The following is a 22,178-nucleotide window of genomic DNA, read 5'->3' on the forward strand; positions in this document are numbered from 1 at the left end:
CAGCGCATCAAGAACCGCCATGCACTGACGATCCGACACATGAATGAATTCATTGAGCTAAGGGGGGAAAATAGCACTGGACTGTTCCTCAATGATTCAAAGTTTTCTTTTTTTTTTTTTAATGGTAGAAGAAAAGTTTGAGTTGCTATTGGAAATCAAGGTCCCAGAGTCTGGAGGGAGTGTTGTCAACAGGACCCAGCAATGCAGATGACCTGAAGGCTAAAGCAGCCTGGGTTTCCATTACACCTCAGCAGAGCCATGCCGGGCCGTAATGATGCAGCGATTCATGCAAAAAAAAAAAAAAAAAAAGAGCCCCAAAGAAGCATACCAAGAAATTAGCAATAGACGTGAAGTTGATCTGTTATTTAATATTGTCATGTTCTGAGATAATAAATTTCAGTTTTTCTTTATTTGTAATGATGATCAAAATCACAATAAATAAATATCGGAAATATTTCAATCTTTGCGATGACTGAAATGACAAAAAAATATCTAACATTTTTTGAGGCGTACCTGCATGTTTACCGACAGTGACGAGTATCAGAAACTTTCCAGGCGAACACCGCCCCCTGCTGGCCAATTGAAATGTCTCTGAAAGTTGACAGGGCGCAGTTCTTCCGGCATAAAAAACAGCACGTTTCCTTTCCATTTGATATTTTAATCACCAAGAAGCCTTTTTGAAACTCGTATAAGAAAACCAGACAGAGAGATTATTTAAATATGTTTTCTGATTCGTGGGCCGTTTGTTCTTATCAATAAAGAGGGAGGGGAAAAAAAAAAAAAAAAAACTGTTCGACCTTCACTTCCTTCTCCTGTAGCGTGTCTTTATTTCCCCCGGAACTGAGCTGGGTAGCGTGCTGCCGCACTTCAGCGGCTCTGGTTGGAGACGGCAGGTGTCACTGTATCCTTGCGCTTTAGTGTGCGCCTCCACGCGCGTCAACCAGCGCCTCGACACGCGAGTGCTTGTCCACAAACAGCCCGTCACGCGGCGGTTTCTAAACACAGAAAACCGAGAAACATCCTGGGATTCATCAGCCTGAGTTCATCTCTCTCTCCCCCCCCTCGTGTTTAATGTTGTGGGCGACCTGAGCTAAAAGCCTCCCTATCACATTGGTGAAATACTTTCTGGTTTATGGCAGCAGCGGTTCATCAGAGAGGCGGTTGAATTGCTAATAACCCATTAAAAGCTGTGTTTTCAGCCTTGCTCTGAGCGGGGACAGCAGGGGTCGGCGCGGAACACCTCTCCGTTTCCGTGGGAACAGGTGTGTTGTGTGTGTGACGTCACGTCGTCGCGCCCAAAAAAAAAAAAAAAAAAAGTTGCTGTGAGCGTAAACTTGAAGCAGATATCTTAACACCAGTTAGTTATGACCGAAGACGACAGTCTTAATTCATAAATGTTGACTACATTTAGAATGCGTTAGATACTAATTAATAGAAATTACATTAAATATTAGATGATTTAGCAACTGGACTTCACAATAGTCTACTACTTTTGGTAAGCAATGCTGCAATTGTGAGACCCAGAGTTAGGCCCCAAAGTATTCATACCCTTCGCAGATTTCAATGAAAAATTGTATAAACATTTTTTTTTTTATCAAAGTCTTTGAATTAAATTGAAATGAGATCAGCGTATCTCAAATTATAATAAAACAATGATAAAAGAAGTGTCAATTTAAAAAAATATTTACATTTGAATTAAAAGGACATGTTGAATATTACTTTCTTCTACATTCAAACAGAATTTCTTTATTATCATCGCAGTAATTACAGCCTTCTATTGGTAACCAGTTTTTTTGTTTGTTTTTGTTTAGATTTTTTTTGCACGTTTCCACCGATACTTTTACGTTTCATAAAAGTGACGTTTTTGAAGCCTCTTTACAATCCCCATTACCATCCTCCACCGATTCTCTGTCTTTATGGAGTCTGTCGGATTCATATTGTGCCGTTCTTTTAGTTTCTGTAAAAGTACAAACCAGCAACAGTTGCTTGGTCAGCTTCCTTAGAATGGCTGACTGATAAAAACTTGCACAACGGAAACCTTCAACCTAAAAAAAACAAAAGTAAATATACAGTAAACAAAGAAAATGCTCAGGCAGATATAGTAGTCAGCTAAAAATGTTGTTAGCATAAACAACCTCTTTAACTCTAACGATAATTGAAATGGTAATATTGACTATATCTGCTGATGAGTAGAAAAAACACATAGCAAGAACTGCGTTCTATTAAAAGGGCGTTTTGCCATTTTGTTAATGAAATGCCTTTTTGCTGTCAGAGCAGACAAGATGATAAAAATCTAAATTAGCTCAAAATAATTACTTTTATAAACCAAGATATTCAGAATACCATTTTGACCACAAAACCCATCAGCAGCGGCAGACCACACCAGGTTCCTCTCCTCTTAGATTAGACCAGCTAACTAAGTGTACAATATGCACAGGCTCACCATACCAACAGTAATTAGCTGGCGACCGAGGACAGGAAGAATATCCAATTGAGTTTTCATATTTACTCAAAGATTTAAAATCAAGATTCAAGCTTACAACATAAACCGGACCCTCCCATTCAGGGCCTGACTTAGGAGGGTGTGGGCCCCTGGGCTTGAGCCAAGGTGCAGGCCCAACTTAATCATTGTTATATATATATATATATATATATATATATATATATATCTATATATATATATATATATATATATATATCCCTGATTTCTTTGCCTTTGGGTGGTCAGCGCTTGGCCGTAACTTACTTGTGGAACCGATCCTATTCACAGACCTTATCTACCTACAAGGTCACAAAAATCAGCCAGTGTCCACCAGGAGAGAGGCTGATGGACAGTCTCCATGCAAGATTTACATAAATAAAATTAAGACAGTCTGACTTTATTCATTCACAAAAATACAAAGCATCTTTCGGGGCCCCCGAAGCGCTGGGGCCCCGGGCTGCAGCCCCGTTAAGCCCGTGCTAATTCATTCATATTTACATTAATTCAACATCGTCTTCCTCTTCTGTAAAACCACAGCATAAATATATATTTTCAAGAGAGAAAAAGCCTTTTCTTTTTTTCTATATTTATATTTGAAATGTCTTCGTAAAGAGCAAAGCAAGCCAAAGCAAAAGTCCTTGTTTATGTGCACAAACTTAGCAAATAGAGCTGATTCTGAGCTTATTGTTGCTCTTATTGAGCTTATCTGAGCTCTGGTGCAACAACTGATGCATAAAGTGTTCATGTGAGGCTCTCCACAGTCCACTCTAGAATAGATTGTATTTAATAGCTTTGATTAAAAAAAAAAATCAAACAAAACACAAAAGCACAGACATGATAAAACCCTAACAGAACAAAAACTCTAAAGCCTTCAAAAATAAACCTGGAACAAAAAACATGCATGTTGCTTTCTAATTTGATGACAGTTTTTATCATTTCTTGGGGGGGGTAATTTGATTACATCTTTTACATATAAAACACTGTGAAGACCTTTGTGCCCCCCTGTCATATTTGCAAACATTTTTAGCGGCTGGCAGCATTTCCACACACATCTGGCTGACACATGCAGTCCTTACACCCTGTCCTCACACATGTTCTTTGCCATGTCCTCCCATCAGGAGTTATTTCTTCTCTGGAGGAGAAATGGAACACTGTAAAACTTTCCTGCTAAGCATGGCTTCCAGTTTTGAGGACACCCTGACATGAAACGGCAAGCAGCAGTAGATCAGCTTGTCTTCACCCCTCGGGGATTTATTAGAAAACACGCTGGTCTATAAGAGACACTGGGTGGTAATCGTCATGCGCAGACCTAATTTATACTCCGATTATATGACAGCTGTGACTCCATCACTTGTTACGTCTTCATTCTGTGCACAAAGCAAACATTGGCAAATTTGTTTTTCAGGTACATATGATCTTGTTGGACAGCAAAGAGCAAATTAAGACAGCTGTCTCATAAAACAAATATTTGACTTCAAACATCGGGTTTCCCAGAGTTCATGGAATCTCCATCGTAGTGTTTTTAATTACTTCAAACACTGAGAATATTATGTCCTTTTAGAAACGTGACCTGTGGCTTTTTTTTTTTTTTGTAGCACGTGGTGGTATGTATACTACATCAAGCCCAGGTCTGGAGAGCAGGCTTAACTTTATATTGTACTTTTTTGTGATGTGTTGGATGACTGCTTCTTAACAGGGGCTATATGCATAACAACATTAAAGTCTTTCTATTCTTGCTTTATAACTTTCCAAACACAACAGCAGATCTTGAACACAATAAATGTCTTCCAGACTCCCCAAATCAGTCCGAGGTCTCTCAGGGACCTTCATAGGGTTTTTGTTGTTGTTGTTGTTGTTGTTGTTGAAGGTCAGAATTGATGGCTGAAGTTTTGGGCTAAGATATAAAAGGCTTGTGTTGATGTTCATGTGGTGTGGATCTGGCTGCTGCTTAGTAACCGTGTAGTTGCAGCTGCGCTACAAGAAATGCCTGCTTTAAATAAGAGGTTTCAGTCCCTTACTGATGATTTTTGCTATGCTGATATGTCTAGATTATTTATTTATTAATTTTAATTCCATTATTGTTCTATTGCAGACTATTCCTGGGCTTCTTGGCCAATGAATCTTATGTTCTTGCTGGATCATTATTGTTCATGTATACTCAGGTCGACATGATAATTGTCATACATTTTTATCTGGCACAGACTTTAAAAAGTACTTACAGGGGTGGTAGCCCAGAGCCCTAAGTTTTCGGGGGCTCCATAGATTTTTCTTTTTATTTATTTTTTACTTTTTTACCAGTGCATGTTTTGCAAAAAATTTATGTACAGATAAATGTACTTATGTATTGAGGTGAGTTAATATAACTCACCTCAATATCAGGTGAGTTGTATTAATATTTGGTTAGTTTTTTGAATATAAACAATATTCAAGTATTTGAGAATGATGGAGGTGTGGTAGATTTCTTTGGGAACAACCTGGAGCCATCGGCTTGCTGTTGTATTAAAATCTGCCAAACATCAATTCACACCCACTGACACGGGTATGAATTGATACCCATATCAATAGACACAGTTTAAGTCTATGTCTTAAACTACTGTAAGTTGCATTTGTAAAAAAAAAAAAAAAAAAAGTTCTGTTGTGGCTAAGGCACCTAAACTGGCTCCAGGCCAGGGGTCCACATCCTTGCAAATTGGTCCCAGATTTTTATTATTTATTTCTCTAAGGTTTAGTTCTTTTGTAGGGTGTCCTTTTGAGGCATCTTGGTAGATGCAGGACATAAAGTTGCTTATAGATATTTTATGTTCTTAATATTTGAGTACACCAAAAGCTTCTTATATACAATTTATGCATTTAAGTAACATATTTCAAGAAATCCTGATAAATAAAGTTAATATTCTTCCCAAAAGATTCATTTTCCCTATTTTATTTTTTATTTTTTTATTAGCGTCACGCACATGTGAATCTGGTCATTTGCTTCAGTCTCCACATGTCATGTATTTAAATGTTGTTGTCTTTTTGTTTTTTTTTAACACTAACTCGAGGAAATATGTTCCTTGCTCTCCAGTCATTTAAATCGCCTCTCCAGCTGATGCTGCTGTCGTCAGACACACGCCGCGGGGCAGCGTGCCAGTATTGACACTCCCACGGACGCGCGCGCGCGCGGTGACCCGGCGAGCGGGACACTTTTTGCAGCGTGCGGGCTATAAGGAGAGGGAGTGGCGCTCTGGAGAGCAGTGAGGAGAGAAACTCCACACGCAGACAGCGACACGGCAGCGCCCGGGATAACGTGATTAGCGCTCTATTAAGTCCGCTGCCGAGCGCAACTAGATGCAGCGCAGAGACCATAGAGAGTGGAGGGAGAAGAGGCGCAGGGGAAACGCTTCATCCGGCACATGGATCTTCTTTGCCTCCTCTTGATTTGCCCAAAGAAGTTCCCCGGTCGCACTATTTTAGTGCCCTGGCACTGGAGAGCCGCTGTCATCGCTCCTTGTTTTAGGTAGGACTGTTTATCGTTATATTTACCTCACAGTGGTGCCAGGCTACAAATTGGAGTTAATTGTATTAGGAGCACTGATGAAGAGATGACACAATTCTAACAATATGATTAAATAATACACTTTTTTTTTTTTCCTTCTTGTTTTATTTTCAGATAAAGTGTCGTCTTTTAAAGTATCCCTCACAATGAGGAGGAAAAATCTGGGAAAGTCTCAGAGGAGTGATTCAGTCTCTTCTCCTCTCAGCTCTCCTGGGAACCACTAGTTCTTTCCTTCCTGGCGGATGATATTTGTAACCTCAGGTGAACTCTTAAAGGAAGTGGGCCAAACTGCCACCATGGCGGACAGCAATAGCACCAACCAGAGCTTACCTAGCTTGGCCCCTTACAGCTTACGGATAGCCCTGCCACTGCTGGTGGGCTTCATGATCCTGCTCATAGTGTTCGGTAACGTCCTGGTGGTCATTGCTGTGTTTACAAGCCGGGCTTTGCGAGCCCCGCAGAACCTGTTCCTGGTTTCCCTGGCCTCGGCGGACATTCTGGTGGCCACCCTCGTGATGCCCTTCTCCCTGGCCAACGAACTCATGGGATATTGGTACTTCGGCGACGTATGGTGTGAGATTTACCTCGCGCTCGATGTTCTTTTCTGCACCGCGTCCATCACCCATCTGTGCGCGATCAGCTTAGACCGCTACTGGTCCATCACACAGGCCATCGAGTACAACCTGAAGAGGACGCCTCGCCGCATCAAGTGCATCATCTTTATAGTTTGGGTTATTGCTGCAGTTATCTCATTCCCGCCACTTATCACAATGGAGAAAAACAACAACGAGGCATACCCCGAGTGCAAGATCAATGACCAAAAATGGTACGTCATCTCCTCCTGCATCGGATCCTTCTTCCTACCGTGCGTCATCATGGTACTGGTCTACGTACGGATCTACCAAATCGCCAAAAAAAGGACACGGGCGCCACCCGGAGACCGGAAGCCAAATGCCGTTTTGAAGTCACCTAATACTCCTCCTGCAAATGGGAAGGAGAATGGCACAGGCGACGACAAGGACCGCCTCTGTCACGAGAAACTGAACGGTGAACAGGCCATAGAGCTCCAGGGAGTTGGAGGAGACAGGAAGGCAGAGGAGGCAAAAGGCGAGATCAACGGAGTGGACCTCGAGGACTCATCGTCCTCTGACCATAAAGTGAACAATCCATGCTCCATTAGAAAGAAAACAAATAAGGGGAAACCCAGACTGAGTCAAATCAAACCAGGGGATTCCAACGTCCAAAAGCAAGAGTCGAACACCAAAGGCAGCCGCTGGAAAGGTCGTCAAAATCGTGAGAAACGTTTCACCTTCGTCTTGGCAGTGGTCATTGGTGTCTTTGTCATTTGTTGGTTTCCTTTTTTCTTTACTTACATGCTGAAAACTCTTTGCATATCCTGCAACGTGCCTGCAACCTTGTTCAAGTTCTTCTTCTGGTTCGGCTACTGCAACAGTGCCCTGAACCCTTTGATATATACTGTTTTCAACAACGACTTCAGGAGGTCGTTCAAAAAGATACTGTGCAAGAGGGACACCAGGAGATACGTATGACTCCAGCTTTGCATCCTTGTATATTTTATATATATATATATATATACGAATATATATATATATTGTGCATCCATTGTAAAACAGTATGCCCATTGTGCATGAACCTGCAATCTGTGATCGCTCAGGAAGGTGTTTATCTGCAGACTCTTCCTTCCCTTTGAATGCATCCACCTGTCACAGCTTTATCACCACGATGGAGATCACAGAGAAAACCACAGTAAGATCATATTTTTATTGTATCTGCTTTTGTTTTTTTAAAAAGAGGCAAACATAGTGAAGTTATTGATATGTGTTGGATTTGTATGTCATAACTAGATGATTTGTCTGAGTATTTGTCTATATTGGTTTTCATGGAAACAGTATTGTACTATTTTGTATGATATGGTGACATTGATTGCAACAAAAATGATGCTGGTGGACTTGTGCTAAAGTGCAGCTTCTAAAGAATAAATAAAGCCCATTTTGTCAGAGATGATTTAAAAAAAACCTAGAGGAAAGATTGGAGTGATGATTTCATATCATTTTGGATCTTGTCAGCGCACGTTCAAACAATAAAAAAAAAACTCTGGAGGTTATAGGGAAGGGGTAAAAGGACAGAGTACAGAAAATGAAAAGCTAGAATTTGGTTTGTGAAAGTGAACAACAAGGGTTCGTACACTTATCAGAATGAATTTCATATTATTTTGACTTATTTTAACAGATTTTTATTTCCAGCCTAGATTATGCAATCTATAATCTGACTGATTATACAACAACAAACTGCAGCAATTTCAGCTAAGTGCACAAGATGGAGTACTCTAGGTTTTGTCACCATTAATGTTTGATTAATTGTTTCTCATTCACCAGCCTTGTGTTTCTTCTGACGTGATGCTGGCAGCACTTATCTCACTGCCGCTTCAGACAGAAATGTTAGAGCTCATTTAAACTGGTTAGTTTCCTGCCTTGTTTTTAAACATGGTCTAAAAGCGAAGAGGCGGGGGTCACTTCCAGAAGCCACATTCCAGTCATATCCATTCTAGGACAGGATTTGATGTGAACTTGGGCGCAATGTTTTGTTGGATGATGCACCTGTGCCTAAGTTACAATTTAGAAAACTTGAAGCCGGTCCTCATTGTTCCTTATTCCACTAATGCACCGTGCTTTGGTGCAGTGTTGTTAGGACTGGAGCCCTCACTTTGGTCCAAACATGCTTCATGTTGTCAAAGTCAAATATGGCTCATCTAAATATAAAACAATCCATCAGTGAAGCTAACATTAAGTTTCTGAAAATGCCCCACCCGTAACCCAGGTGAAAATGTGTGGACCGTTCTTCAGAAAATGGGTTAGTTTCAGAAACCCAACCATAGGCTTACCTGAACTCTATCAATTCTGCTAAAATGAGGATCGAATGCTGAGCCAGACAATGCCAGAACACATTCTGGTGTGTGTTTCTTGCTTCTGCGCAATCTTTATATCAATTGGATGGGGAGTCTATTTATCCCCTCAAATACAGTTTTGAGGAAAGTTTTATGTTCGTTAACTAGCAATGAAAGTTCAGCAGGGGCTTTCTAACCATAGAACACTGCACCTGCTGCCAAACATGGTGGTGGAAGGATCATGCTGTGGGGCTGTGCCCCTGCCAGTAACACTGGCGGAGGTTTTGGGAGTACAAAAAATGATGCCTTTCTTCAACTTGACCTCAAATCAACAGCTACGTGGATGAAACCTGGACAGTAACGGGTTTTCCAACAACAAAGTGGAAAACTTTGTTGTTTTCCAGTTTCCACAGTTTTTACATTCCAAACTGTTACTGGAATGTAAAAAGCAGACCAACATCCAGTTTCTGCAGCAGCCCAGACGTCTACCCTGCTGAAAATTTAAGGACTGTGCTCTGAAACAAGGCATCACGCACAAAACAAAGCTGTCTTAATTCATCCTTTCCATTTTGGCAAAAAAAAAAGAGTTTCCTGGAGTTATTTTTGGAAGAATCCATTTAGATAAATCTTAGGGTCGGTGCATGTAAACACTGTAAACACAACAGTTTTACAGATTTACCCCTTATTTTATAAATTTATTTTTTTATGCTGACTTTGAGTGTATGCTGACTTGAGCTGCATTTTTCTGCCACACTCCTGGTAGAAGCTGATAAACCCTGATGTATACTTCACTGTCCTGCAGGGAGCTGCTGGTTCAAAAGGAGAACTGCAGACTTGCCGGTCTGTTTAATCTGACCTTTTGCCAAACAAGGCGATCGGCACTTAAGGAGCCTTAAAAGAACGTGTGCAAATGTTGCTGTGCTTTCCGGATTAATCCTGTTTATGACTAGATGAAGGTCTCCAAACTCAGACTTCTCAGGACTACACGACTTTTAAAAAGATTATTTCATAGTTAGACAGATGGCATCTTAAGGAGTTTAATAGTGCAATTCAAAGAAGTTGCGGTTCATTTGCCACTTTGTGTTCTTCATTATGACCCAGTCAAACGCAAACCTGCTCAACAGGTCTGTCTCCAGCATCTTCCTCCTCTATGCTTCCTCTGTCAAAAAGTCCAACAGCCATCCTCTATTTAATTCAAAGAACAGATACTGCATCTCCCCTGCAGAGGAGTCATATGACAGCAATAGGCAAATGTTTCCACCATTGGGGGTACACATGATAGGGACAAAAGTTAAAAGATTTTTCAACTTTCTTGTGTTACGCCCCTGTTTCTTTATATCATAGGATTCCTTTTTGACGGTCGAGCGAGGAAAACCTCACGAAACTAAACGGTCCCACTGAGAGATTACCGGCGGCTCGCTCTGACGAACGCGACGCACACAGAAACTGAAACGCGCGCAGTGTTTCCCTGCACGTTTGTGCAATGAGAAAGTACAGGGCGGGGGTGGTGGAGTGGGAGGGTTGGTGTGTGAGAACGTGCAAGAGTACTCACTGCACATGTAAACAGAGGGGCTGAGCTCCCTCTGCGCGGACACGTTTGCAGTCGTGCTCATGGAGAAAGGTCGGTTTGATGGATGTGGGAATTTCGCAGGGAGACTTTAGGATGTTGTTTTTATGAACGCGCCGGGGGGTGAGAGGGGACAAAATCTAATGTAAGGGTTGCTAATTGTGCAGTGACAATAAGGTTCCAAGATCTATCATATAGAAACAATAGCTTCAGCACATTTTATTTTTGCTATACTCCACTCTGGAATAGACGCCGAAGAAGATTGAAGACAACTAACTAACTTGTGGGTGAACAGTGTCTTGCTTGCATGAGAATTTGTGCGGCTGGAGCCTTTTATCATTATGCTTCATCACAACCCCCATGCTTCCTAGTGCAAAGTAGAACATAGTGGTGAAGGAAAAGGATACGTGATGTTCAACTTTTGTTATATATATAAAAGAATCCCTGAATATTGAGGAGTGCTTCTGTATTCAGCCCCTTTGTAGCACCAACTTGTGAAGAAAATTCAGCTGCGTGTCTTCTAGGCCATGTCTTGCACATATAAAAAGGATTTTGCTCATTTTTCTTTGAAAAATGGCTCAAGCTTAGTGAGACTGCGTGGAGAAACTTACCGGTACTTACCCTCATTTCTTAAAATCTCAATTGGATTTAGGCTTGTACTTTGGCTGGGCCCTTCTTATATTTGCATGGATTTAGCTCTGGCTCTATGTTTTCAGTGCAGTTCAGAGGGAGACCAACACAGCTACGCAGATAAGCGTTGAAGCAGTTTTCAACGCTTATGGGATGAAAAAGAGTTCGTACAATTAGGCACAAACAAAAGCTCAGCCGGTAGCTTCGTCTAGGAGAGACACGGAGTTAATATGGAGCTAAAGCAGTCTCAATAGTCACAAGCTCACAGGATGATTCGCAGGTGAACAGAACAAAATTCACACATGTATTTCTGATGCAGAAACGAATGTATCTTGATTTACAACCTGCTTGTGAGTCAAGCAGGTTGGGAACTTGGTTGCATTTCTGTGTGAATTTTGAGAATCTCCCTGATTTGGCTCAACCCACAAATGTCCTTTTTTTACAAGGAGGGAATGATCTGCAACTATTCAGATAGCTTTCTTGTTTCAGCCAATCATAAGAAGGCATCCCATGTGAGTTTATGATTTATGTATAAATCAATCAGTGGAGTTCAGACAATTTTATACCTCAACATGGCTTCTGTGTGACAGACTGGCGACCTGTCCTGGGTGACCCCGCCTCTCACGAGGAACGTTAGCTGGAGATCGGCACCAGCAGCCCTCCCGACCCCACTAGTGACAAGGATGTTAGAAAATGGATGGATGGATGAATGGATGGCTTCTGGCACTGACAGCGGAGGAGAAAGAGAAATATCTCAATTAAGATATTTAGCTACTTTTCCCCATGTTATGAGAAGTTGTTTAATTTATTTGGTATTTGGTTTTATTATTCAGCTATCAACACGGGCTAGCAAGCTAAGTGAGTGGGATAAATCCTGTCAAACACTTTACACATTATTAACAAGAAATTCAGCTAGAGAAAGACACCAGTGACCAGCCTGATGCTATTAGCATGCAGAAGCCTTAGCGTACCACACAAGTTTAGCTCACTCACTCACTCACTCACTCGCTAGCTAGCTTAGCTCACCTGCTTATCTTGATAGTTTGTGATAATAGTTTAATAATTAAACAACTTATCATAACATGGGGGAAAGCAGCTAAATATGCTAAGTTGGATCTTTTACTTGTTGCGAGAAGCCATGTTGAGGCCTGGACTGTTTGTACTTTATATGGCAACAGCACTCTATGAATGGGTTAATTTGATTGGCTTAAATCATACCCTCACCGGGGCTGATTGAGGGTTTCTATGATTGGCTAATACAAGGAAGACATCTGATTATATGCAGATCATAGCCTGTGTAAAAAAATAGACATTTGTGGGCTAAGCTAAGTCAGAGTGGTTTTAAAATTCACACACACATGCAGCCAAGTTCACAGACCAGAAGCAGGTTGTAAATAAAGATAAATTTGTGTGTGCACCAGAAATAAATGTGTGCAATAGCTTGAGGCAAAAGTTGGACGTTCAGAAATTCATGATTGGTGGTGAATGGGTTTAGCAAGCAGCCTTTGTGTGGATGAACTTTACTCTGTGTTGAAAAAGCTTTAAACTCGTAGAACTTCCTAGGCTAATACATAATCTGTTATTCACATGCATGAGGAGATTTATGCCAAGATTTTGAATATTTCATTTAAACGTTCAGACTATTCTGATTTCTCACTGAGCCCACTCCCCCCTTTTTCAGCTCTCTGCAACTTAACTCTAATGCATGAATAATCTAGTTTAACGCTATACTAAGAGAGCAAAGATCTCTTTTCGTTTCATCATGATGGAGTTGTTCTTGATGATGACTCCTCTTTAAAGAGCATATTTATAAGTTTATAAGTTTCTAGAAATTCTTCATGCTTGTCTCTCAAACAAAGCATATACCCTGGAAAAAAGCAACATTTTGACAGCAGACAGTAAATTCAGTGGGCTGCCATTCTAATTTTTGAAATGCAACACATTCCTTTTTAAAGTCGAAGAACTGTACTCTACTTATACTACATTATGCAAAACAAAAGATATGCATCATGATACTCAGGCTGTCAGGTTTACTTAATGAACAGCAGATACTTTCACCAAAACAAACGTTTAAAATGTTTTAATGATATGGAGCACTTTTTTAAACAAGTAACATATGCAGTATAAAATGAATACAATGACTGGCTTTATACCCACTGCCAATATTAAGGCATTTCCAAGAATCCGGCCATCTATGATTCAATGTTGTGTGTTCAGTCATTGTAAGCATGTGGGTTGCTCCCACATGAAAACGAGTTAATTTTCTAAACTACAGAAAAGTTATTGTTAGAGAAGCTCAACTGTGAAAAATTGGACTGATGTTGATATGCGATAGTAAAACTGCTGTTATGTTAGATTTACCAATGTTTTACTTGATCTTTTTTTAATCCGATTACTCGATTAATCGTAAGAATACTCGATAGATTACTTGATTACTAAAATATTTGTTTCCAACAGCCCTAAACCTTTCTACCCTCACAACTTCTGCTCACTGGATTGTCTGTTGAGTCATTGGACTGTTGTGTGTAAAAATCGAAATATATCAGCAACTTCTCAAATACTCTGACCAGCCCGTTTCTCAGCAACAATCATGCAACATTCAAAGTAATGTAAATCATTTTTTTCTTCCTGGAGACTGTATTTGTGCCTCAGGAGGTCGTCTTCACCATGTCCTGATGATGAGGTGATAAAGTGACCGGTGAAATCAAGAAAAGGACTGGATTTTTCGAAAAAATTGACTTTTTGAGCATTAAATAATGTTATAATGTCAATCACTTAGGAAAAACATACCTGGCGTGTTGCTTTGCTTCTTTTGTGAAACCCTTAAATCTTCCATGGTAACCATTCAGAGCTGCCTAAACTTTTCATCGTCCAATGCACCACTCATTTACCCAAAGCTCTGCCTCTCCAGCCAAACTCACGCCTCACAGAGAAACCCTCACCCTGTCTTCCCCTCTCCTCTCCTCCAGACTAGCAGCAGCAGCGATTATCAAACACCTGGTGGAACTGGGAGTCTAACTGACCTTGTCCAAGACGCTTAAGAAAGGCTATAAACAGCATTATGGAGAAGCATTGTTGTGACGAGATGCTGAAGAGGAAGTGTTGGAAAGAGTCAGAGCTTCTTCAAGTGGCCAATTTCAAGGCGTCAGACATGGCTACGGTGTAAAGTCAATTTCCTTTTAAGTATTTTTTTTATATATACAGCCTTTTCATGACAGCTTTTATAGGACATGGTGCTATAAAGTGGCATTATGTGCCTGGGAAATACCATCCCTTTTATACTGCAATCTATGGATACTCTGTTTCTCAGTTTTCTCAATATTGTTTCCATTGTGGTGAATTACACCACAATGGAAAGTTAAATGTGAGGAAAGCCTCCAGTTTTCCATGATGGATGGATGATTTATGTAACAAGTCCTATCACAATTTGCCAAACATTCTCCTCCATGTGCAACGATATTGTAAGAAATACCAAAACAAAACCCGCAAGCTTCCTTCATGGACAATTATTATTATTATTCCTCCTCCAGTGGCACACTTTCAACTAAGTTTGTTGTGGTAAAAAAAAAGAACTTGAGCTTATAATTAGTAAGAGGTATTAAAAACAAACCAAAAATGCTATGCCTGATGCTCTTCCCATTACTTACAGTTTGTTTTATTTGATGCCACATTTACTTTAAGTACTGAATAAAATCTCTTAAACTGCAGATTTGACCTGACCCATTCCGTTTTTTAAATTTACTTTTCTGGCTCCCATTTTTTCCCCCCCCATCTGACTCGTGCACATCAACATCCTGCAGTGATCATATTAGGCGGATGTGGTTGCTGACAGCCTATTGGAAGAAGCCAGCTGTTAAAAGCCTGCAGAACCCCCCTACCCCGCCTCCTTCTTTCTCCCTCTATCCCCATACACACACAACCACACACGCACACACACACACAAACATGTAGCCTCTGGGAATCAGGGCACGGATCATCAGGTTAGAGTGCACATCCGTCTCCAAGCCTCCATGCCTTGGACGGTGGCTAAGTGTAGCTACCACTCAGCGAGACGAGGACAAAATGTCAGCAGGCTCAAAAAATGATGCAGGACAAACAAACATTTCCAGTTGGAGGAGGCATGTGGGGATGACGTTGTCCTGACTTGGAGATGAGTGCCTGTAAGTGACTGTGGGAGGGTGGGCGTGTCTGTACTTTGTACATGTGCTGTGGTTGGCAGAGGTGAGCAGGTCATGATCACAATCAAGACACCCACTGAGGCTCCCACGTAGTGCTCCCTTGTGTACGCTTTATTTATTTTTTCAGAACGACATCCGCCTGTTGGAGGTGGCAGCAATATGCATGATTATGCCCACTGATGAGTCACAGTTGTTTGTTCCTACTTTTGTTTTATCACCGGCTTTATGCTGCTTCACAGCAGGTCCGCAATTCTTGTCAGTGAAATGAAACTTCCGAGAACATTTGGCAGAGTTGGACTCTGGCTGTCGGCTCCTCCTTGCGCGTTTCGGCGGCGGCGCTTCGAACCGAGTGCCACTCTAATTAATGGAAGTCTTTTGAGCTGTTCTCCCTCTGGGCCTTTGCAGCGCAACTCTGGGCAGTGGATATTTCCCAGGAAAATAATTTGTCTGGACAAATTTATTTTACAGGAACTCATTATGACTGAGAGAAATCAGCTCTTGTCTCAGAGACCACAAAGCATTACGAGACGTGATTATTAGACCTTTGAGGTAATTTGCTCCAGTTGAACGGAAGAGAAGATGCACGATTTTAAACTGACCCGACCTGCATGAAGATGTTTGCAAGCTAAATAGGCAATTGACCTGTTTTGTATGCAAGTATTAGCGATAGCAGTACCAAAATCTCCATCAGAAAAATTAAGACAAACCAGTCCATTAATTAGAGCACATTTATTATCACTGGCGGTAATCTAAAGTTTTCTTTTTATATATACACCAGCCATAAACGCTTTTCAAACTTTAAAATGGAGGGTTAGAATTAGAGTTGGAAGGTTGGGTTGTAATTAGGGGTGAAAGGAGAGTTGGATTCCATAATTCCAGCCCTAATTCAAACTCTTAATTGACATGTCGCCGTCTGGAGGACAGAGTACAATTTATTGTGTTCTCAAAACACAGTTTGGAGAAATGCAAGCAGTGGATCAAGGCCTGCTGCCGACCTCATGGCAGCTAAATGAAACTGTGATCAACGGCAACTACCACATGTTCGTCTGCATGAAGGTCACTAGTAGTACTAAGCTTCGTTGCACTGCTAGCTGGAAATGAGTCTTTGAAACAACAATTGAAAGAAGACCAGAACGTTATGCTGGAATGATTTCTAATCAACTGAAATCTTCAGCAGGAAAATGTCAGGCTTCAGGAAAAACGTCTTGAAGGGAGACAGAAACAAAATTCAAGAGAAAGCATAGTCTCTGTGGAAAGTTTGATGAACAGTAAAGAAAAATGGTAATTTTAAGTACCAAAATGATTCTACTTACCTGCCATTTATTGCTATTTTCTTGTGCCAAATGAATCCGAATTCTCAAGAAGCTTTCCCAGAACAATCACAGGCATAAAAAAACATTCCTTAGAAAATCACTTAAGTCTAACGTTAATCAAACTACGCTGAAACTTCCAGTTCAAACACTTAGGCAATCTTTTTAGAATATCAGCACAAGATGCTGGTGCATTGTTTAGACTGTGGCTAAACTTCATGTTTTGCAGATTTGAATTTGTTTCCATGTGGCCACACTGAGAGGTAATAATTGACCACATGCCAGAAAAATTCAAGCAGGACTTTCCTAGCACCATTGTGATGCTAGATGGAACTGAACTTAAGCTCGAAAAGCCCAGCTGGTTGAGTCAAGTGTACTCTGATTACACATCCTGCACTCTCAAAGGTCTTGTTGGAATACATCCCTGTGGATCCTTCATATTTATCTCTACATTGTTCTCTGGAGCCATTTCAAACAAGAAAATCACTGTTCAAAGTGGACTATTAGATGTGCTACCAAAACGTTATTATACTGTGAGGAGCTAAACCATGGAGACGGTGTAATGGTTGATAAAGGATTTTTAATAGAGGAAGAAATAACAAGATTCAAGAAGTTTAGAATTGTTGAAACTAAAACTGAACGAAGACTTGCACCCATGCATTAATCAAATCTGGTGTTGCTGCTGCATTTTTACAGGATTTATCCCATTTGTTATTAATAAAGCAGTTTAAAATTCATGATAACAGATGTAGAATACCTACTACCTGATATAACTGTGGACTCCCAGTAGGTTGTGGGCCATGTGCAGTTTGCCCAAACACAGCTGGGACTGTTGGCGAGGGACGATATTGGGCCGGAGTTTAATGAGCGCAGGTACTGCAGATGTCTGTCTGCAGTACCTGTATCTTCCTGAAAAAATGCTACCAATTACTCCTTTGAAATAAAAAAAATGTGACCTACAGCGGAACATTCTGTTTAATAAAAGGAATGTGCACAATTGTACATGTTCTTCTTTTCTGTTCTGTCTTGGAAAAATAAAAACACTTACTGTACACTTATTGTAGGAAATCTTCCAACATTAAGGATTAAATTGTTCTGATAAGCAAAACGGCATTTAGAAAATATTTTTCTAGGCATATCTCATATAAAACATTGCGCATGCTATTTAAATTATATGCTTAAAACCAGTTGTCCTGAAAGTCGGCTGCGCAGTGTCGCTTCTTCCTGTCCACAGTTCAGGAAGGATCTTTGAACCTCTGGGCATGTCCCACTGTTGTGGCCGATATGTTCAAGCGGACTCACTGGGGACTTCCTCAAGCCCATCAACCAGTCAATCTGACTGTTTCATAATGACTGCCAACACATGGGCACACTCTGCAAAGGAACTGTGACAATATCCCCCCAAAATGTTAGGAATAGTTTAGTAATGACTGTCTGAAGAAATTAAGAATCTTGCAAGATGTAAATTTTATTTTCCTATGTCAATTTTGATTAAATTAAGATTTATTCAATATCTGGAGGTTAACCCTTTCATGCATGAATTATGATCCTTTGTGTCAGATTTTTTTTTTTTCATTTTTTAAAATTCTTTTCTTAAAAACGGTAGGCAATTATTTTCGTAATAATAATTTTTTTTTTTTTACGTGATCAATTGTAATTTTGTCCAAATACAAAGTTGTTATTTGAAAAATACATCAGTAGTATTGTTCCTTAGGGGTTATCTGATGTCACAATATTTCTTTTACTTGCAAGAGTCGTCTACAGTAGAAGGAGGGACCGGGTCGGTTCTCATGCTTTTTTGTCTGTCGGCCATATTGTATTTAACAAAAATAATTTCTTGCATTTCCAGCTGATGGCCAGTAGTTGATGGTATATTTTATGATGCATTAGTGTCCACTTCAGTGGTCTGTGTGCATTTATAACATAAAAATCCACAGGAAGCACAAGAAAATGGCTTTTAGATAGCTGTCCACTGTAGTGACCACTATGCATGAAAGGGTTAAATGACTTGATAAAATCAACATTAACTTTGGAAAATCACAAGAGAAGCTTGTGTCAGGATCCAGTCAGATGACATCAGGAGAGGTTGCTATAATAAAGAAAATAGCTAAACATTTCATTTTTCATAAACCTCCACAGTTATTTTTGTCTCACTTGCCAAAAAGCAACATTTTACCAAATAGGACATGCATAAGCAGGGTCCACGGAAATGACTGTGAGGATAGTTTCTATGCATGGTTTCTTTGTAAAACAGTAACTTTAGGCATGCGGTTCAGATATTCATACACACCCTGACACCCTCTGGGTGCAAAACACTTAAAACTTTAATTTCTCTGTTTTCACCAGCAAATAATTTCACAGACTTGATGTAAGACTTGGACAATTTGTCGTCTTTGACCCCAAGCTTAAAAATCAATATTATCTTATGAACATCGTAGTACACATAACAAACTGCAATAACTGATTTCTACGTAACTCATTTACCAAAACCCCAAAATATGTTTGCTCAATTAGATCAATATAATAATCCATATTATGTTAATTTCAGAACATGATATGCAACATTTCTTATCTCATGTGCAAAGTCTGTCTGCAGCTGGAATATGTGGTGTAATGCTACACTCATACGCGGGTTAGCATCGTCTCCTATGAGCTAACGGCTAACTGAGGCTAAACTTTATCTACTAACAACAAAGTATGTAAATATAGTCAGTAGTAAAATGTATTTGCCAGCTTTCCAACATTTAGTAAACAAACTTACAACAATAAAGAGAAGTTTATGTGTAAACTCATAAATGAATAGCAAAACATAAATGAGCCAAAGACTTGTACTGCTCCAGCGTGACAAGGAGCAGTACAAGGAGTATTGTACAGTACAGAAGAAAATCAAAACAACTGCATTTAAATGAACTTCACAAACTGTTAGATTTACCAATAGGAGCAACAGACACAAATAAAATGAACAATCAGTTCCTGAATACAGTTGCGTAGAATAGTTAAGACATTTATATTGGATGACTGATAGAGCGTCAAATCCATCCATCTCTGCAGTAACACCATCTGCCCAAACAGGGTTTGCCGTTGAATTTTCCAGATGAACACCGTACAACACCTGTCACGCATCAATCTTAAACTGACAAGCTGATTGGTCAGATTGGTGACCTGGCAGAGTGATTTAAAAAAACATTAAGGGAAGAGTATTTAAGCAAGGCGGAGCACAGAAGCCTCTCCGGGGCACGGCTAACCCCGCAGTACACCGAACACTTTGTAATTATCATAGGCTAGAGAAACAAACAGTTGAGTGCTCCCTCACCATTATTTCAGCTCTTTGTCATGAAAACTCTCTGTCTCGCTGAAAGTGAGTGACAGCAGAGAAGAATGTCTGCGCTCCGACATGGGAGCAGTAAAGTGAGCGCGAGGCAGGAAGGACAGTGTTAGTGGGTTGCTATAGAGCCTGTAATGACTATCTTGTGAGTGCTGATGGACGGGCCGGTGGGTGTTTGAAGGAGATTATACCTAAGCACTGCGCTGCAGCTCTTAAGGACTGAGACTTAATGAAAGCAGCTGGTTCATGAATTTGGCCAAGTGTTGGTGAGTTTCAATGCAATTTTTTTTTAATCTCCTCTGAAAGGGCGAGTGCTGCTTGATACTTCAAATTCAGGCTATGTTCATTTTCAGTCAGTCACTTAGGAACACATAAACCGGGATGAATAATCCTATATCCACTCACTGATTTAGACATAGCTCTTTATTGAATGAACCCAGACTCCAAATGGATCACCTGAATCATTAAAACACGTAACAGTTTCGATTGGCAACAGCAAGCAACCCCACGTCATTGTTCTGGGGTTTGTCGTCGTGTCTGTGTGGTAATTTTCTACTTAGGTTTAAGGTGTAGCATCTCACCTTTGGAGGGCAGAGCTGAGCAGGTGCCACCTGGTGCATCTGTACTCAGTCAGGACTCATCAGTGCTGCACCCAAAGCTTTGAAGAGTTTCGACACCGAGGCACGACGTACACCTGAGAAGCTGTCACACTTAATCTGCTGGCCAATCGTATGAATCAAGCGCCAACTCCCTGTTTCGAAACTCCTTCGTTCACGTCGGCCAAGCAGTCTCAGGAGTCTCAGTGTTGTCTGGCTCATCACTATCAAGATCACAAACAATACAGTTATTTTTGTCATATCAAGGTTTAGTTTCTTGGTTCACAAACAATGCAGAATAAAGGCCTGGCAGTAGGTGAAACACCTTTCATGGACACCAAGATGCAGGATAAATATGAGTAAATAAAGTGTTTTCCTGCAGTGCATAATGTGGAGACAAAGTGTTTCTTTATGAACTAACTTGTGCTGATTCTAACATGCTAAAATTCATGGTAGGTTTGACCTGAACGAACTGACTAAAGGTCAAACTCCTAAACGTTTGTGTTTTGGAGCGTGTACAGTGTTGCATTTAGGTTATTGCTCCTTTTACACGCTTTTATTAAAACGTCTTTTCTTCTGATAAACTATACAGTACATACCACAATAAAGTAAAGTTTGTACAATTTTCTAAACCTTTCATCTTGATTTCATTTTTGTATCCCACTAATGCCTGGTGTTTTAAAGAGAGCCCTGTCACAAAAAGAAAAGCAACACAAAAGTAAGAATGCATGTTTTCCAAGGATTTTGCGATGCGAAGTTCTGGGGAATGCATGAAATTTCATCAAGCTTTTATAAAAGACAAATCAGGGCCACCTGCTCAGCTCTGCCCTTCAAGCTCTGCCCTGTGAGATGCTACACCTTGAACTCCAAGTAGAAAATTACCACACAGACACAACAACAAACCCCGGAACAATGACGTGGGGTTGCTTGCCGTTTTAATGATTCAGGTGATCCATTCGGAGTCCGGGTTCATCCAATAAAGAGCTACTTCTAAAACAGTGAGTGGATATAGGATTATTCATCCCGAATTACGTGTTTCTAAGTGACTGACTTTGAAAATGAACATAGCCTAAATCTGAAGTATCAAGCAGCGTTTGGGCAGAATAAAAGTCGTCACGGGGCGTGCTGTGGTGGCGCAGGGGATTAGCACGCCCCACGTTTGGAGGCCTTAGTCCTCGACGCGGACGTCGCGGGTTCGACTCCCGGTCCCGGCGACCTTTGCCGCATGTCCTCGTCCTCCTACTGTCGCAAAAAATACGCGCCACTAGCGCCGCAAAAACTCTTCGGAGAACGAAAAAAAAAAAAAAAGTCATCACAGCAACAAGAAATTTTGATCAATTGCATTTTGTATTCTCTGCGAGCCTCCAGTCGCTTGTGAAGTGTTCACTCACAGGTCGTTCATTTTAAGGGCAGCGTGGCCTCGTACTGCCGAGCAGACATGACGCCAGATTGTGAGAGCATGCTGACCAGCATTCGTCGCATCGTTGTGGTGCCGATTCACAAACAAAATTAGGTTTGTTAAATTCGCCTCATGAATTTAAACGATCAAAACAATTTTCGTCATTCAACTTTAAATCTAGCAAGAAAGAATAAACACTCCACTAAAACAAATAGTGCTGCTGCATTAATGTTGTCATGTGACGTCAGCAA

At 40.6% G+C, this 22,178-nt stretch overlaps 1 protein-coding gene across 1 annotated transcript; it reads left to right on the forward strand.

The window, feature by feature from the left end:
* The first annotated feature begins 5,566 nt into the window (after positions 1–5,566).
* On the forward strand, positions 5,567–8,025 carry LOC102219330 (alpha-2A adrenergic receptor). The gene is made up of 2 exons (XM_005806519.2): positions 5,567–5,978; positions 6,132–8,025. Exon 2 carries the CDS (start codon positions 6,260–6,262, stop codon positions 7,565–7,567), a length of 1,308 nt encoding a protein of 435 aa, XP_005806576.2. The 5' UTR covers positions 5,567–5,978; positions 6,132–6,259; the 3' UTR covers positions 7,568–8,025.
* The last annotated feature ends 14,153 nt before the right edge of the window (positions 8,026–22,178 follow it).

The sequence above is a fragment of the Xiphophorus maculatus genome, chromosome 5 (assembly GCF_002775205.1).
Source record: "Xiphophorus maculatus strain JP 163 A chromosome 5, X_maculatus-5.0-male, whole genome shotgun sequence".
Taxonomy (NCBI): Eukaryota; Metazoa; Chordata; class Actinopteri; order Cyprinodontiformes; family Poeciliidae; genus Xiphophorus; species Xiphophorus maculatus.

Bases quoted from the DNA above. Each gene is read 5' to 3' on its own strand.
- LOC102219330 (XM_005806519.2), top strand. From the start codon at position 6,260: ATGATATTTGTAACCTCAGGTGAACTCTTAAAGGAAGTGGGCCAAACT.